The sequence below is a fragment of the Chelonia mydas genome, chromosome 6 (assembly GCF_015237465.2).
Source record: "Chelonia mydas isolate rCheMyd1 chromosome 6, rCheMyd1.pri.v2, whole genome shotgun sequence".
NCBI classification, from domain to species: Eukaryota; Metazoa; Chordata; order Testudines; family Cheloniidae; genus Chelonia; species Chelonia mydas.
The window spans coordinates 1718355-1734836 of NC_051246.2; the positions used below are offsets into that span (position 1 = coordinate 1718355).

The 16482-nt window shown below is 60.5% G+C and overlaps 2 protein-coding genes across 2 annotated transcripts; one reads left to right on the plus strand and one right to left on the minus strand.

The window, feature by feature from the left end:
* Positions 1-1953: 1953 nt before the first annotated feature.
* Positions 1954-7126, plus strand: MYLPF (myosin light chain, phosphorylatable, fast skeletal muscle). The gene is made up of 7 exons (XM_007071142.4): positions 1954-2530; positions 4267-4356; positions 5182-5257; positions 5420-5524; positions 6134-6212; positions 6456-6504; positions 6716-7126. Exons 1-7 carry the CDS (start codon positions 2528-2530, stop codon positions 6818-6820), a joined length of 507 nt encoding a protein of 168 aa, XP_007071204.1. The 5' UTR covers positions 1954-2527; the 3' UTR covers positions 6821-7126.
* A 789-nt stretch (positions 7127-7915) lies between these two features.
* Positions 7916-10599, minus strand: QPRT (quinolinate phosphoribosyltransferase). Its single transcript, XM_037898742.2, has 4 exons — positions 10479-10599; positions 8874-9434; positions 8317-8448; positions 7916-8234 (listed from the first exon to the last, which is right to left on the minus strand). The coding sequence occupies exons 2-4, from the start codon at positions 9423-9425 to the stop codon at positions 8022-8024; spliced, it is 897 nt and encodes a 298-aa protein (XP_037754670.1). The 5' UTR covers positions 9426-9434; positions 10479-10599; the 3' UTR covers positions 7916-8021.
* Positions 10600-16482: the final 5883 nt, after the last annotated feature.

Consider the following 16482-nt stretch of genomic DNA (forward strand, 5'->3'; position numbering starts at 1 on the left):
TGGGGCGCCCTCCGCCAAGGGGGAGGGGCTGTTGGTGACAGTTGGGCGGTTGATTGGCGGTTGTCTCAGCCAATAGGAGAGGAGGGCTGGCGGAAGCGGCAGCCAATGGGCAGGGAGGCGGGGAGGGGCACAGCAGCAGCCAATGGGACGGGGGTTGTGGGTTGGCCGTGTTGAAAAGGATTCTGGGAGTTTGGTCAAGGGGTGCTAGACCAGCTAGAGGGGGAGGGGGAGCCAGGACTCCTGGGTTCTCTCCCCAGCTCTGGGAGGGGAGTGGGGGCTGGTGGGTTGGGGGGGCTGGGAGCCCGGACGCCTGGGTTCTCTCCCCAGCTCTGGGAGGGGAGTGGGGGCTGGTGGGTTGGGGGGGCTGGGAGCCCGGACTCCTGGGTTCTCTCCCCAGCTCTGGGAGGGGAGTGGGGGCTGGTGGGTTGGGGGGGGGCTGGGAGCCAGGACTCCTGGGTTCTCTCCCCAGCTCTGGGAGGGGAGTGGGGGCTGGTGGGTTGCGGGGGGCTGGAAGCCCGGACTCCTGGGTTCTCTGCCTAGCTTGGGGGAGGGGTGAGGTCCCAGGCTTTCCTGGCAGGTGCTGCCCATGCGGGGGCGGGGGCGGGGGCGGGGGGGGGGATTGGAGTCACATGGGATGAAATGGCAGGTCCCTGTGCGGGGGGGTCACCCATGGGGGTGGCAGAAGGGGGGGCTGGAAACAGCCCAGCACCTGCTGGGGCGGGGGGGCAGGGTTGGCTCAGCAGGGCTGCAGGAGCCCCTGGGGACGGGGTTACCCTGCGCTGGGGGGGCTGGGCCGGCCCCTCCTCCCCCTGGACACTTCTCTCCTTCGTGTGGATCAAGACCCGAAGGACCCCCCCTTTCCCTCCCACCCCCGGCCTCTTCCCATCCCCTCTTCACACGCGAGGGCTGGGAGTCAGGTCTCCTGGGTTCTCTGGGAGGGGAGTGAGGTGGGACAGGGAGCCCGAAAAAGCTGACGCTGGTTCTTGTTTATAACCATAACACAGGGCTGCGCCCCCGCCCCTGCCCTCACCTGCATGTGTGTTCACTCTGGGCCCTAAGGATGGCCACTGCATCATTTGGAGCCTGTTTGCAGAGTCCTTTGGAGCTCTGGGGTGTGGGGGGAGCTTCTGCACAAGATTCCCCGCCCCGTCAACTTGCCCCTCAACCCATCTCGCCTGGTTTGTCCTCCAGGATCGACCCCGTGGCTTATCCAGCTCGGTTTTCCCCCTCCCCTGTGCCAGCCCTTGGCACATGGGGGCAGGTGGTAGATCCGAGTGTGTGTTGGGTGCGGGGCACGAGGCTGGCCCCTAACCAGGGATCGGTGTGCCCTGGGGGTGGGGAGGGCCACCCCAGGGCTGGACTGAGTGGCGTGAAGGCTGCCAACTTCTTGGTGGCTCTGAGGAGACAGCTGGTGCCGCCCGTCTTGAGAAGCAAACTTTCTCAGGGATGCCCCGATAGCCAGGAACGGGGAGGGGGACAGACAGAGGGATACGGCGCACACAGGATAGTCCCACACAGTCCCTGCCCCGGGGCACAGAGGCCAAGCACTGGGGTGGGATGGGGTGACCCCATAGTGGGGACCCTTATTGGGGTGACACAAATGAGAGCAACGGGAGAGACTCGGGGTTCAGGAACAGGGGACTTGGATCTTGTGGGGGGACCTGTATAGGGGTGACACATGGAGGGTGGGGGAACTGATCCTTTCAGTGGGGACCTCTACTGGGGAGACACATGGAGGGAGGAGACAGGGTGCGTGTGTGATGAGTTGGAGCAATAGCTGAATATTATAGGGGGGACCCACAGAGGGGTGGCCCACGCATGGGGGGTGGGGGCGGCAGAGAAGTCCCTCAGAGGGGAAGGGGGGGATCTGAACCTTGTAGGAGGGCCCATATTGGGGTGCCACACATGAAGGCACAGAGCTGGGAGGTCCATATAGGGGGGAGGGGGAGATGGGGCAGGAGCATGAGATCTGGATCTTTTAGGGGATCCATATTGGGGTGACACATGGGGGAGAAGCAGATGGGACAAGAGAGGGGGACTCATAAAGATGTGACACACGGGGGGGCAGCAGATGATGCAAAAGAGGGGGAACCCATAGTGGGGGTGACATGGATCAGTTGGGGCCCGGTATTGGGGTGACACACGAGGGGCAGCAGAGGAGGTGAATGGGGCAGAACCTGGATCGACTGAGCCAGGCTCTATGTTGGGACAATACATGGGGTCGGGGGGGACCCTATGGGGGGGTTCATGTGGGGCAGCCTTGGGGCCAAGCAGACTGGAGGGATCCCACCTCTCCTGTCTCCTTTCTCCAAGAAAGGAGCGTCCCGGCCGGGATCTATTTCAAGCCCTGGGCTCCTCCGAGCCAAACTTGAAGATGCTGCTATAGTTAGCCCTTGGCACGTCACCCCCCCCCCGGCACCCCCCGGGAGCTCTATATAACCCCAGGGGGATTGGAGCACTCCCCAGCCTGCCCAGCTTCCCCTCCAGCACAGACTTCCCAACAGCTGCGCCCGCCCGCGGAGAGGAGATGGTAAGTGAGACGGACCCGGGCAGACGGATGCACCCCGGGGATTTGAACAGAGGCCCCCCCCCCGCCACACACGCCGCAGCTTGGGGATACTCGGACCCGCCTGTGGAAAGCTATAGTGTGGAGAGAAATGACCAGGGGATCATCGATATATCTATCCCCACGCACACCCCCTACCTACCTACCTATCCCCATACACCCCCTCTATCTACCTATCTATACACCTCCTCTATCTATCTATCCCCACGCACACCCCCTACCTACCTATCCCCATACACCCAATCTATCTACCTATCGATCCCCCATACACACTTCTATCGATCTATCTATTGATCAATCTATCTACCCCCATCCACCCCATCTATCTATCTATCTGTCTATACACCCCCTCTATCTATCCATCCCCATACACCCCTCTCATCCATCCATCTATCCCTGTACGCTCTATCTATCCATCCCCACATACACCCCTCTATCTCTCTAAATCCATCCCCCCCCACTTCTTTCTCTCTTTAGACCCATACACACCCTATCTAGCCACCCCAGTCATCTATCTATCCCCCCCCACCCATCTACCCATCCATCCCCACACACCCCCTCCCACCTGCACCCGTCCGTCTCCAGGCATCCCCCTAACATGGCTCAGGCATGTCCTACTCTCCTGCAGGTTTTGGGGGTCCCTTCTCCCCAGTGGGTCCCTTCTCTCCAGTGGGTCCCTTCCCCTGCGATTTCCCCACGCCATCAGGGTGCTCTGGGCGTGGAGGGGGGAGAGATGGAGTCTGATGCACAGACAGACAGCGCTTGGGCCCCCTCCCCACCGGATCTCTGTCCCCTTCCACCGCCCTTCCGTCGCTGAGACTGTGGGGTCATCTGGGTCCCGACACCCAACTGAGCCATGATGGCCCCATTGGGGATGGGGGGGGGCACAGAGCCAAAAATTAATCCCTTGTGTATTGGGGGGGGTGCTGGGGGACGCAGCAGAATCTGTGTCCTTTGGGCTAAAATCTTGGGGAGCCGAAACATCTCCCTCTAGCCTGGGCAAAAACACCCCACTTTTGACATAGGGCCAGCTCCCCCAAGGGAAAAAACTGGGATATCCCTATTATCCATTGGGGGACTGTTACCCTCTCACCAACAGACACCCCATCTCATAACTGCCCCTCAACACAGCTGACACCCCTCACTTGCATTGCTTAACAGGTGTTTCCCCTTGCACCCCCATTTCCCCCACTAACTCCCATGCACCCCAATAACTCGTATGCACCCTATTTCCCCCACTAACTCCAATATACTCCCCAATAACTGCTGTGCACCCCAATTTCCCCACTAATGCCCATGCACATCCCAGTAATTCTCATGCACCCCCAATCACTCCCATACACCTCTCAACGTCCCCCTGTGCACAATTCCACCCATATCTCCCCTGCACCCAAGTTCCTTGTAGCCCCCCAATATTGCACACTGCACCCCAATTCCCTCGCTAGCTCCCATACACCCCCAATAACCTCCACTTCTCTAAGTTCACCCCAAGAACTCCCCCAGTCCTCCCCCCCGATCCCATCTCTTGGGCTCTGCCCCCGCTGATCACAGACAGGGAGGAGGAGGGTGTTATGGGGCACCAGGCCTATGTTCGGGGCTCAGATCTGGGGTGGGGGTATGGTGGCCCATGGAATTAACCTTTGCATGCCACGGCCTGTCTGCTTTTCTTCCCCTCCACTCCCCCGCCCCCCAAAAAACAGGCACCCAAGAAGGCGAAGAGGAAGGCAGCCGAAGGCAGCTCCAGTGTCTTCTCTATGTTTGACCAAACCCAAATCCAGGAGTTCAAAGAGGTGAGGCGGAGGAGGTAGGGTGGATGAAGGGCAGGGAGGGGTGAGGGTGAGGGGAAGATTGGCCCCTCCAGTCTATTCCCCCTGTCTCCAGGGGGCGGGATCGTCCCACCAAACCTTGATGCTCTAGGGTGGGGTCCGGGGTGCCGTCTCCCCAAGTCCTCCTCGTCCCCCCGAAATGACACCACCTTGCCCGATCTGACAGAGAGAGACGCCACCCCACTGCGTCCTTCTCCCTGGGTGCGGCCGTCTCCCCAGCTCCCATCCCTCCCAGCACGGACGGGGCCGTTTCCTTCCCCGGATCCCAAGGGCCGGGCGTCTATTTTGGGGGCCGGTGGGTGGAGACGCGACATCTGCAGTTGGGTTGGAGGCGCCTTACAAGGAAATCCCTGGAGACGTGGAATTTGGGGGAGGAGGGGTGCCAATGGGGCATCTCCATCTACGCTGGGGGGGGCTTGGCTGCCAGGGGAGGGGGATAGAGGGAGGGATGGAGCAAAAGCAGTGCGGGGGGGTGGGGGGGGTCAGTAGCTTCCCTCCCCCCTTCTCTGGAGAGCTCGTCAGCTCCTCCGGCATGCAGCACCTGTCCCCCACGGGAGGGGGGCTGCATCGGCAGCTCCCGGGGGCACGGGGCCGGGGGCACGCCGCCAGACGAGGATTCCTGGCGTTCCTTCTGTCCCCAAGGAGTCAGGAACGGGGGCTGGGTGACAGGTGTCTCGGGGGACAGCTGCAAGGCGGGGGGGGGGCAGTGGGGGGAGGCCGGGCTGCAGAGAGCCATACGGCCCTTGGCATCTCTCCATTCCCATGATCCTTTGCTCCTCTCCCACTTAGGCCTTCACCGTCATTGACCAGAACAGAGATGGCATCATCGACAAGGAAGACCTGAGAGACACATTCGCTGCCATGGGTAAAGAGGCGGGGCCAGACCAGAGTGGGAGGGGCCTCTCTGGGGTGGGAGGGGCCATTCCAAGGGGGGTGGGGTCTATCTGGGAAGGGCGGGACCTGTTCCAGGAGGGGGGGAATGGGATTCCCCCCCCTGCACTTTATAACCCTTTCCCCCCCTTGGCAGGGCGCCTGAACGTGAAGAACGAGGAGCTGGACGCCATGATTAAGGAAGCCAGTGGCCCCATCAACTTCACCGTCTTCCTCACCATGTTTGGGGAGAAGCTCAAGGGTGAGTGACCCCCCCATCCCGCTTGGTACATCCCCCTCTCCCCCCCATCACACTCCCCTTTGGTATGTCCCCATCCTGTTTCCCCTTGGTACATTCCCATCTCCCCTCATCCAGCTCCCCTTTGGTACCTCCCCACCCCACTGTCCCTGGGTATATTACCATCTACCCCCTTGGTACATCCCTATCTCCCCCCGTCCTGCTCCCCCTTGGTACATCCCCATTTCCTCCTCCCCCAACTTTGGTATATCCCCATTTCCTCCCCCTGCGTATGTCCCCATCTTTTCCCCCCCCAACTTCCACCTCCCACCCTCTGACACATCCCCATCCCCACCCCCCATCACATCCCCATCCTGCTCCCTGTTACCCATTGGTACATCCATCCCCCCAATCACAACCCCATTGGTACGTCCCATTCCACCCACTACCCATTGGTACTTCCCATCATGCTCCCCCAACCTGCTATGCATTGGTACCTCCCATCCCATCCCCATTGGTATGTCCCATTACTGCCCCATCCCATTCCCCCTTAGCCTCTCCCCTATTGGTACATCCCATCCCCCCCCATTGGTATGCCCCAGCCCCCCAATTCTCACCCTCTCCGCCCCCCAGGTGCTGACCCCGAGGACGTGATCATGGGGGCGTTCAAGGTCCTGGACAGCGACGCCAAAGGCACCATCAAGAAGCAGTTGTGAGTATCCCTGTCCCCAGCAGGGGGCGCTAGGGGTGGGTGTGGGGGTCTCCCCAGGGCAGGGGGCGCTAGGGGTGATCCCAGCCCTGAGAGCGCCCAGGGAGGGGGGTCTCCCCAGCAGAGGGCGCTCTGCCCAGGATGTGGGGTGGTGGTAGTAGGGGGGTATGCCAGGGCTGAGAAATCGGGGGTGTCTCCCCAGAATTTGGGGTGTCTGATCGCCACTCTCTCTCTTCCCCCTCGCAGCCTGGAAGAACTTCTGACCACCCAGTGCGACAGATTCACCCCAGAAGAGGTGAGAAATTTGGGGGTGACCCCCCCGAACCCCAATACAAACCCCATCCCCCCAATCTAACCCATCCCCCCCAGATCATCCCATCCAACCTAATCCCTCCCGCAGCAGCAGTGGGGGGAGGTGTCTGGGATCGAGGGGCACAAACCCTAGCTTTGGGGGTGGGGGTCACCCCAATTTTAACTCCCCTCTTGCACCTGTCGTCCCCCCCCAGATCAAGAACATGTGGGCAGCTTTTCCTCCAGATGTGGCCGGCAACGTGGACTACAAGAACATCTGCTACGTCATTACACACGGTGAAGACAAAGAGGGGGAGTAAATCCATCAGGCCTACCCAAATTGCCCTGCCCCCCTGACGCAGGGGGCTGGCGCTGTGGGGTCCCATCCACCCACACCCCCCAGGTTGGGGGCATCTCCCCCACATGACGCCAAATCGGCTTCAGTTTTGGACCCCCAAACTGCAGATGCCGGTCTTATTTATTGTGATTTTGGGGTGGGGAGCTGGGACCCCACAACCTTGCCCTTCTCCACCCTGCAGCCAGAGTCTTAAGAAACTGATCAGGACCCGTGACAAGAATTGAGAAAAAATGTTTCAATAAAGATGAGGAAACCTGTTTTTAACTCTCTCGGTGTCCTAGTCTGTCGTGTTGTGACTGCTTCTGGAGTGGGGCACGGTGGCTGTTTAGATAGGGATCAAGATGGGCTAATGAAGCGGCAGAGGTTGAAATCCTGGCCCCACTGAAGTCTGTGGTTGTTTTCCTATAACTTCAGCCAGGTCAGGATGTCACAGCAGGTTTTGGAATGAAAAAATTAGATACTTCTTATCTGTTAATCTATGGAACACCCCGCCACATGATTTTATGGAGTTACAATTTCAAACACGGCTCAGGAAATTTGGGATCTGATGGTTCTTAGGAGCAATTCAAAAATGTAAAATCGAGACACCATATTTCAGGGGAAAGATATGAGATGATTTTAGACATTAAGCTGTGGAACACTCTGCCACATGATTTTAGGGAGCAAAAACTGCCCAAGTGGCTTTAGAAAATTTAGTATGTGATGGCTCTTAGGGCAAAATTAAAGTGCATGAATCACGACAGCACATCTTAGAGGGAACATATGAAATAAATGTATCAATTAACCTCTAGAACTCCCTGACACACCATTTCGTTGAGTTAAAATTTCACACATGGCTTGGAAAATTTAGCATGCGACACATTTTAGAACAGAAATTATATTGGGCAAATTAAGGTAGCACATTTCAGTAGGAAGATGATTGTAACTAGTAGCCAGAGGAACTCCCCACCACATGAGTTTACAGAGCTTAAAATTTCACTCCCAGTTCAGGAAATGTAGTGTCTGATGGTTCTTAGGAAAAGATTCAAGGTGAGAAAACCAGACAGCATACGATACGTGGACGAAACTAGATAATTTTATCTGTTAATCTGTGAAATTCCCTGACCCATGATTTCACTGCGCTAAAATTTCACACTCTGCCCTGAAAATTGGGGCTTATGGTCTTAGAAGGCAAAATCTCTCTGCAGCGGTGTCTCCCGACAGATTTTGAGGGAAAAATCAACGGCTCGGGCTGACTGGGTGAGGCACCCCAGAGAAAGGACGTCTATACACGGGCCGAAGAACTGGGAGATATTCTCCTCCGAGATCCCACCGCTGGCTTCCACCATCACCCGGGGGTGGGCGGCTTTCAGCGCGCTGGCGGCGGGATGCAAGTCCTAGAGAACAAGGGGCAGGGTTATAAGGGAGGGGGCTGGGAGACCCCCCGCCCCACCTGGTAGCCCCCAAACTCCCTGGTACCTCCGGGGAGAAGTTATCCAGCATGACGATGTCAGATCCGGCCTCTGCGGCTTCCAGGGCCTCTTCCAGCGAACGACACTCCACCTCCAGCTTCAGATGAAAGCCAGCCACCCGCTGGGCTTCCTGGACAGCCTAGAGGCGGAGAGAGAGTTTGGGCAGGGAATGGGACCCAGGTGTCCGGGTAGGAGACACCACCCAGTACTCAGTGGTTTGAGCATTGGCCTGCTAAACGCAGGGTTGTGAGTTCAATCCTTGCGGGGGCCATTTAGGGATCTGGGGCAAAAATTGGGGATTGGTCCTGCTTCAAGCAGGGGGTTGGACTAGATGATCTCCTGAGGTCCCTTCCAACCCTGACCTTCTATGACTGAATTTCCATTCCATGGGATTGTCTGACATTTCAGTAACTCCCAGAGATAGGGATGGAGTCCAGGCATCTGAGATGGCTGCCCTAGGGGTCTCCCCCCCAAACTCCCAGACACTGGGAGGGGTAATGCGACCCAGGCGTTCGGGTAGGAGACACCACCCCCCCTCCAGTACTTCCAGGCCCGCCCCCTTACCCGGGCAATTCCTCCCGCAGCCCAGACGTGGTTATCCTTCAGCATGACGAGACTGCCCAAGCCGTAGCGGTGGCCCGAAGCTCCCCCCACCAGCAGGGCGTACTTCTCGGCCAGCCTGAAACCCGGCGTGGTCTTCCTCGTCCCGGCCACTTGCCCGCGCCAGCCGGCCTCCCGCGCCAGCCGGCAGGCCCGTCCCGTGGCCGTGGCCACCCCGCTGCACCGTCCCAGGCAATTCAGAGCAGTCCTCTCCCCGAGCAACAGGTGGCGGGCTTTGCCGCGGACTTCGGCCACGCGGGCCACGGGCTCCAGCCAGGCCCCCTCGGGCTGGAACCACTCCACGGTGCAGCCCAGCTCGGTAAAGACGGCGTCAAAGAAGGGGCAGCCAGCCAACACCCCGGGAGACTTGCAGAGGAGCACAGCGCGCTCCGGGCGTTCTCCCACTGTGCAGCCAGCGGGGTCGAAGGCCGGGGCATCCTCTTGGAGCCAGTCCCGGACCAGCTGCCGCAAGCGGGGGGGCGGGAGGAGGTGAGAGAGATCCGGGCGGGAGGTCATGGCGTCCGTCTGCAACGGGAAACCATAGAGGCATTGTGGAGAAGATATACCAGAGCGTACACTGCTCCTACAAGTCGGGGCATCTTTATGGCGCCACCGAGTGGAGGAAGAGGGGACCTGTGCCCAGAGCCAGGGCAACCCTGCTGGGAGAGGCCGGGCTGGAGCAGCCGGGAGCTCCCCCCACAGCCAGCGCCCCGCCCCTTCCCCACAGCGACCCCTGCTGGGAGAGGCTGGGCTGGAGCAGCCGGGAGCTCCCCCCACAGCCAGCACCCCGCCCCCTCCCCACAGCGCCCCCTGCTGGGAGAGGCCGGGCTGGAGTAGCCGGGAGCTCCCCCCACAGCCAGCGCCCCGCCCCTTCCCCACAGCGCCCCCTGCTGGGTGAGGCCGGGCTGGAGTAGCCGGGAGCTCCCCACCCAGCCAGCACCCTGTCCCTTCCCCACAGCGCCCCCTGCTGGGAGACGCCAGGCTGGAGCAGCCGGGAGCTCCCCCCACAGCCAGCGCCCCGCCCCTTCCCCACAGCGACCCCTGCTGGGAGAGGCCGGGCTGGAGCAGCCGGGAGCTCCCCCCACAGCCAGCGCCCCGCCCCTTCCCCACAGCGCCCCCTGCTGGGAGAGGCCGGGCTGGAGCAGCCGGGAGCTCCCCACAAAACCAGCACTCCCACCCTGCTCCCCACAGCGCCCCCTGTTGGAAGAGGCTGGGGCTGGAATAGCCAAGAGCTCCCCCCACAGCCAGCGCCCCTCCCCACAGCACCCCATGCTCCCCCTTTTCCCCTGGGTCCCCTCCCCCCCATTTGACAAGGGAAGGCGGAGAAGGGGTTCACTCCCAGCTCCTCCCACTTCCCCCCACCCCAGGGTCCTGTCTGCGTCTCCCGCTCCGCCCCGGGCCTGTCTGCACCAAACCCCCTCCCCCAGCACAAGGCAAAGTCCAGGCCATCCCAGTCTGACCCAGAGCAAACACACAGGGCAGAGCAACTCCCACTCCACGGCCACAGACCCCGAGCTCCCGGGCCTGGGATTGGGGGGCCGGGGACCCCCTGAGCGGGAGGGATCTTACCTGCCACCGCCACTCGGTGGAGTCCGGGAACAAGGGGCAGCTGGACGGAGATCTGGAACAGGACACGCTTCCCGGCCTGGAAGGAGCTGGGGTGTGGGAGGGGCTGGCCAGGAGGTGGGGCTGGCCAGGGGGGGGCGGGGGGCTGAGAAAACACCTAGGAGGCATTTCACACAGAGTATAAACAGCTTCCCCCGGGGGCTGCGTCCCAGCGCCGGGCGAGGGGTCCCTGTGAACCCAGCCCCCCGCTGCCCCAGAGGGGCCACGTCCCAGCGCCGGGCGAGGGGTCCCTGTGAGCCCAGCCCCCCACCGCCCCAGCGGGGCTGCATCCCAGCGCCGGGCGAGGCGTCCCTGTGAGCCCAGCCCCCAGCTGCCCCAGAGGGGCCATGTCCCAGTGCCAGGCGAGGGGTCCCTGTGAGCCCAGCCCCCCCACCCCAGAGGGGCCACGTCCCAGCACCAGGCGAGGGGACCCCGTGTGCCATCCTCCAGAGGTAGCAAATTCTGACCGATGTGGCTGTAAAAGACATTTCAGAAGATACACAGGAGATCCCTCCGAGTCCAAAATGCACCTTTTTGCTTTCCACGGGGGTGTCCATTTTGCTTTCCACGGGGGTGGGCAGAGTCACGTCCTTTCTCCCCTTCTGGCACTTCACCCATCGCTCCGCCGAGTTTGGACGGAACCACACGACAGCGTGAACGTCCTCGTACGAAAGTACGATCGCACGGGAAAGGCGTTTACATTTTCACGCCACGTGTGGGAACCGCGTGCTTTGCACGGCACGGGTTCAACTCGGCACTGCCGCGGCCAGCGACGTGTGGCCGGGTCTGGGTTCGTTACAGACCCGCTCGACGATGTCCTTCGTCATCCCAGGCCAATAGTATCGTGTGGTCATCGCGCTTCTCGTTTTAAAGATTCCTCGGTGTCGGCCCCGGGGACTCCCATGAGGCTGTTGGAAGAGTTGTCGGGCTTGCTTCCTGGTGCGCACGACGACAGCCTTTCTTCCTTTGCCAGTCCGGAAAAGCGTCCGTCTGCTGATCGGAGAAGAGGGGGACACTGAGGCGGGGATAAGCAATTATCAGATATTTTCAAAGTCACCGGTTCATAGGGCTATGGTTTGGTCACGGAATCCGTGACTTCCAAAGACCCCTGTGACTTGAGCCCCCCGGAGCTCGGAGCCGCTGCGGGTGGCCAGGGCGCCCCGCCGCTGGGAACCACAGGCCGGGGGGGATGCCCCAGCCGGGCCCCCAGGAGTGGTGTGGAGACCCCACAGCTCCCAATTTTGTCGTGCATACTTTTAGTAGACGTCAGGGATAGATCGCGGGCTTCCAGGAATTTTTCTTTATTGCCCGTGACCTGTCCGTAACTTTTACTACAAATATGCGTGACAAAATCTTAGCCTTAATTATACGGCATATGCATATCAAAGATATCTGCACACTATCGGGGGGGGAGCCGTGTTAATCTGTATCCACAAAAACAAGGTTAGTCTTTAAGGTGCCACCGGACTCCTTGTTATATCTGAACGCAGTGTGGTTCGTCATGGCTTGAGTACAAAGTGCGGGGGGGGGGCGGGGGGAGATTTCAATATCTGGCTCTAATTAGCTGTTGAAATGGTTTTTTAAACGAGAAATCATTGCTCGGTGAACGCCTGCGGGTTGTTGTTTGTGGATACGTTGGATCCCTGCTTGAGAAATAAAGCGGAATGACAGGGTTTGTCCGGTCGTATTCATAAGTTATACTCCTTTGCCGCGTAACTGCCCCACGCGTTTGTTAGGGCGCCGAGGGGGGTAGCGCCGATGTTCTGGGCACCGTGAAGAAAACCCGGGCTCCTGACCGTGGTCCCGGTGACGGTCAGGTGAACGCTCCGAACAAACCCAGCGCTGGGGCATCGGGACCGTAAGTTACACGCTGAAAAGTCCATTGTATTCTGCGTCTGGGTGACATGAAAAGAAGTCTCGCTCGCCTTCCAAAGAAAAGTTGGCAGCAAATCGACGCAGATGAAGTCTGCCGGCTTTATTCATCCCTTCAGGCTACGTGTTTCTCCTCTTTAATGCCAACACCCGGGCGGTTTTTTCCTCAAAGGGTTTCCCTGAGTATTGTTCACAGAAGAAAACATGTCACACTGTTAACATTTACCTAATGGCAAACATGCAGTATCTAGCCATACAACAATCGGATTTATTTAGTCGGTGTGACGAAGCGCTGCTCCCGGGGCAGCAGCTTCCTGCTCAGGCAGGCAATGGGGCGTCTCTCCCACTTAGTATCAGTTTGCATCAGCACCGCACCCAGCCCCGCGTCCGAGGGGTCAGTGAGCGCCAGGAAGGGTTTGTTAAAATCCAGGTTTACCAGCTTTGGATAAGTGCCCATGACGGTAGGTGTGACATGGAAATTGCAGACGCATAAGCAGGGTAAGCCCAACTCGACGAGGCCGCGTTCATAGGCCAATCCCAAGAGGGACAGAAGTCAACGTGAGCTACGTGTCTAAGTTTGAAGTATTCGTGGCTTACAAACTCTGGCTGCCTTTGATCCATGGAAATCGAATTGCATTTGAAATCATGAGATGGCCTATAAGAGTTTAACCGAGTGAAGTCAGAGTCACTCCAGGCAGGAATGTGAATTTCACAAGCAGGGGAGTTTGAAGACACTGTTCAGAAAATAACAGAACAGAGAGAGAAACCCGCTCCCTACCCGCCATACTGCTGTTTATTACAGGAAGGTTTTGGCCTTGTGCAGCCTTGTTGGAAAAATCCGTTTTCTGAAATGCTGAAGAGTCTGAAATAAAGCAACCCATATAACGAACACACGCGTTTCAGGGTCACGATGATCACAGGCATGACAAACACTTATAAAGCACAAAGGGACTTTGGAGCTTTTGTGAAGGTCCTCAGCCAGGGGGACCCTACACCTTTGGGTCCATCAGACGTCTATTGCAGGGGCACAGCGTAAGGGCTCGTGGCAGGGGAGTTATCTCACTGGAGAATGGGCAGGGGAGACACTTGAGGTGTTAAGCACCAGGTTAGTAGAGCACTCTTGTATGGGCTCACAAAGCGTGTGTTGTCTTTGTGAGGGGGTCCCCCGGGTGCAACCTGGACTATGGGACCCCGACCCCTCTCAACCCACCAGCCTTTCACCCTGTCCCCTCTCCAAGGCGCCTCAGGGAGAGTGGATAACTTTTTGATGGGCCACCCACGCCCGTCTGGCCAACCAGCCCTGCTCCTTCGTTGCAACTGAAAGGCTGGGTGTGTGTGTTGCCTAGAACCTCAGAGTTACAAACCCCCAGGGCCGAGGGTTGCTCCTACCTCTGAAATGTTCCGAACTCTGAACAAAACATTCGGGTTTGTCCCTTCAAAAGTTTACAGCTGATCATGGACTTCTACAGCTTGGAAACTTTACCAGGCAGAAGAAAAAGGCCGCTCTCCCTTTATTTATTATGTTGAACATAGTCCTGTCCTGTGTTGGGGGGTTTGTGCGGCGGGGGCCGGGAGGGGTTTCTGCTGCTGCCTGATTGCGGGCTTCCCGTTGCAAAGCAGGTGCGTGTGGTTGGCCGGTGAGTTCCTAACGCTGGCGTCGTACCTGCGTGTCCACGACTTCCCGTCCAGCGACAGCTCGCCCCATCCAACAGGGTATTAACCGATCACGAGTTGTAAAGACCCCTCGCAAGGCAGGCGTTGCACCAAACGTCTCATCAGCATCTCACAGCGGCGGGGGGGGGGGGCCGGGGGGCTACGTCGAGGTGCACAGTGCCACAGCCTTACATCCGTGACCTTTATTCCTCCCGAACTCAGAGGTGATGCTTTAGCTGGGACAAGCTGCTGAGGCAGCATCATCCCAGCACTTGAGAAAAAGCAATTGGGGCGGAGAGGACCCAGCCCCCATGTCTGTGTTTTCAGGACAGCTTAGAAAGCGTCCTACAAGCCGCGTTTCTGGGCTCGTGGATGTAAAACCCTGAACGGAGATCTGAGTATTTCTTTATTATTCCTTTCCACGGCAGAGCAGGTCATCTAGGGCGACCAGACAGCAAGTGTAAAAAATCGGGACGGGGGGTGGGGAGTAATCGGTGCCTATTTAAGAAAAAGACCCCCCAAAACAGGACTGTCCCTTTACAAACGGGACATCGGGTCATGCAGTGTATGAGGAAAGAAACAAACCATTGAGAGTCGTGGAAAGCGGGCTTGGGAGAGCTCTGAATTCCTTTTCAAAGCCAGCTCGGGCCTGGTCCCCCCCCGTGGAAACACACGGGGCCCCCTCGTGCGCAGTGACGTCAGCCGAGCTCGCCTGCCTTCGGCCCTGCACAATCGCCACCGTCCGCATCCCGGGGACAGAACGTGCCCTGGCCGCACCCGGCTTCTCCGGCTGCTGACGCGGCAGCTCCGTCCCCAAATCCCCGGCGTCGGCCCCAGACGCAGCCCTCACAGCAGACGGGCCCTTGCTCCTGCGGGGGACGAGGAGCCGCTCCCGGGGCCTGGCTGGGCTAAGAGGACTCGTTTCTCACATTGCCCCGCACAAAAGCACGGCTGGGACCTGCCAGCCCCCTGGGCTTGGGCGTCTCTGGGGTCCCGACAGCCCCCCGGCTCCGCGCAGCTGCACGCGCGTGGCTGGGTTACGTGAGAGCTGGAAACATCCCGGGGTGCTCCCCGCTGGGGGGCCGCGCGATCACCAGCTCCTCAGCGGTGCCGCAGGCCAGGGGTAACTGCTGATGGCGGGGGCACCATGGCAGGGCCTCCCCCCGCCATCACAGCCACGCTCAGCTTCCTGGGGAGGGCCAGGGCACCCTCCAGCAACACCCCGGGCGGTGGCCGCCCCCAACGCCCGGATCGGCCTTAGGGGAAATGGTGCCCTGGCCCCCTCATCACCCCTGGCCCCCAACTGCCTCCCTGGACTCCGCTCCCTCCCCCTTGCTCCTGGTCCCCGCTGCCCCCCCATCAGTCTAAGCCCCCACTGTCTCCCCAGATTCCCCTCCCCCCATTGCTCCTGGCCTCCGCTGGCCCCCTCATCACCCCTGGCCCCCCACTGCCTCCCTGGACTCTGCTCCCTCCCCCCTTGCTCCTGGTCCCCGCTGCCCCCCCATCAGTCTAAGCCCCCACTGTCTCCCCAGATTCCCCTCCCCCCATTGCTCCTGGCCCCCGCTGGCCACTGCATCATCCCCTAGCCCTCCACTCCCCCCCAGGCTCCCCTCCCCACCTCCACCTGCCCTGGGCCCCCCACCCCACTCGTGCGGAGGTGCAGCAGGGCAGGCTGGGGCGGGCTGGGGCAGGGGGCACACGGCTGGGGCGGGAAAGGACGGGGCTCCCCCGCTCCGGCAACGCCTGCTGGGGTGGGGAGCGGTGCCAGGGCCTTTCCCGGCAGGGCCCTGCAGCCAGGCTCAGCCCCCCTGGCAGGAATGGGGGGGAGACCCCGCGTCCCGCCCCCGGCTCTGTGCAGGCACTGGCCAGGGGCTCTCTAGCACACTGAGGGGGGCACAGCCCGGGGGGGCGCAGTTCGCACAGCCTGGGGGGGGGGGGGCACGACTTGAGGGGGAGGTGCCAGCACTGGGGGTGCAGGGGGCACAGCTGGGGGGAGGTGCAGGTAACGGGGGTGTGGGGGGCACGGCTGGGGGGAGGCGCTGGCTCTGGGGTGTGGGGGTGGGGGGGTGCAACTCGGGGCTCACACTGGTAATGGGGGTGCAGGGGGCAGGGCAGGGGGAGGGGCTGGGAATGGGGGAGTGCAGGGAGCAGGGCTGGGGGGACGCACTGGGAATGGGGGTCCAGGGGGCAGGGCTGGGGGGACGCACTGGGAATGGGGGAGTGCAGGGGGCAGGGCTGGGGGGAGATGCAGGTAACGGGGGTGTGGGGGGCATGGCTGGGGGAGCCACTGGCACTGGGGTGTGGGGGCAGGGGGTTGAAAATGGGGGCACACACTGGGAATGGGGGTGCAGGGGGCAGGGCTGGGGGAGGGACTGGGAATGGGGGTGCAGGGGGCAGGGCTGGGGGGACGCACTGGGAATGGGGGTGCAGGGGGCAGGGCTGG

Bases quoted from the DNA above. Each gene is read 5' to 3' on its own strand.
- MYLPF (XM_007071142.4), top strand. The intron at 5,525-6,133 runs GTGAGTGACCCC...TCCGCCCCCCAG, and splicing joins GTTTGGGGAGAAGCTCAAGG to GTGCTGACCCCGAGGACGTG. The intron at 6,505-6,715 runs GTGAGAAATTTG...GTCCCCCCCCAG, and splicing joins ACAGATTCACCCCAGAAGAG to ATCAAGAACATGTGGGCAGC.
- QPRT (XM_037898742.2), bottom strand. From the start codon at position 9,425: ATGACCTCCCGCCCGGATCTCTCTCACCTCCTCCCGCCCCCCCGCTTG. The intron at 8,449-8,873 runs GTAAGGGGGCGG...CTCCGCCTCTAG, and splicing joins CTGCGGGAGGAATTGCCCGG to GCTGTCCAGGAAGCCCAGCG. The intron at 8,235-8,316 runs GTACCAGGGAGT...CTTGTTCTCTAG, and splicing joins TGGATAACTTCTCCCCGGAG to GACTTGCATCCCGCCGCCAG.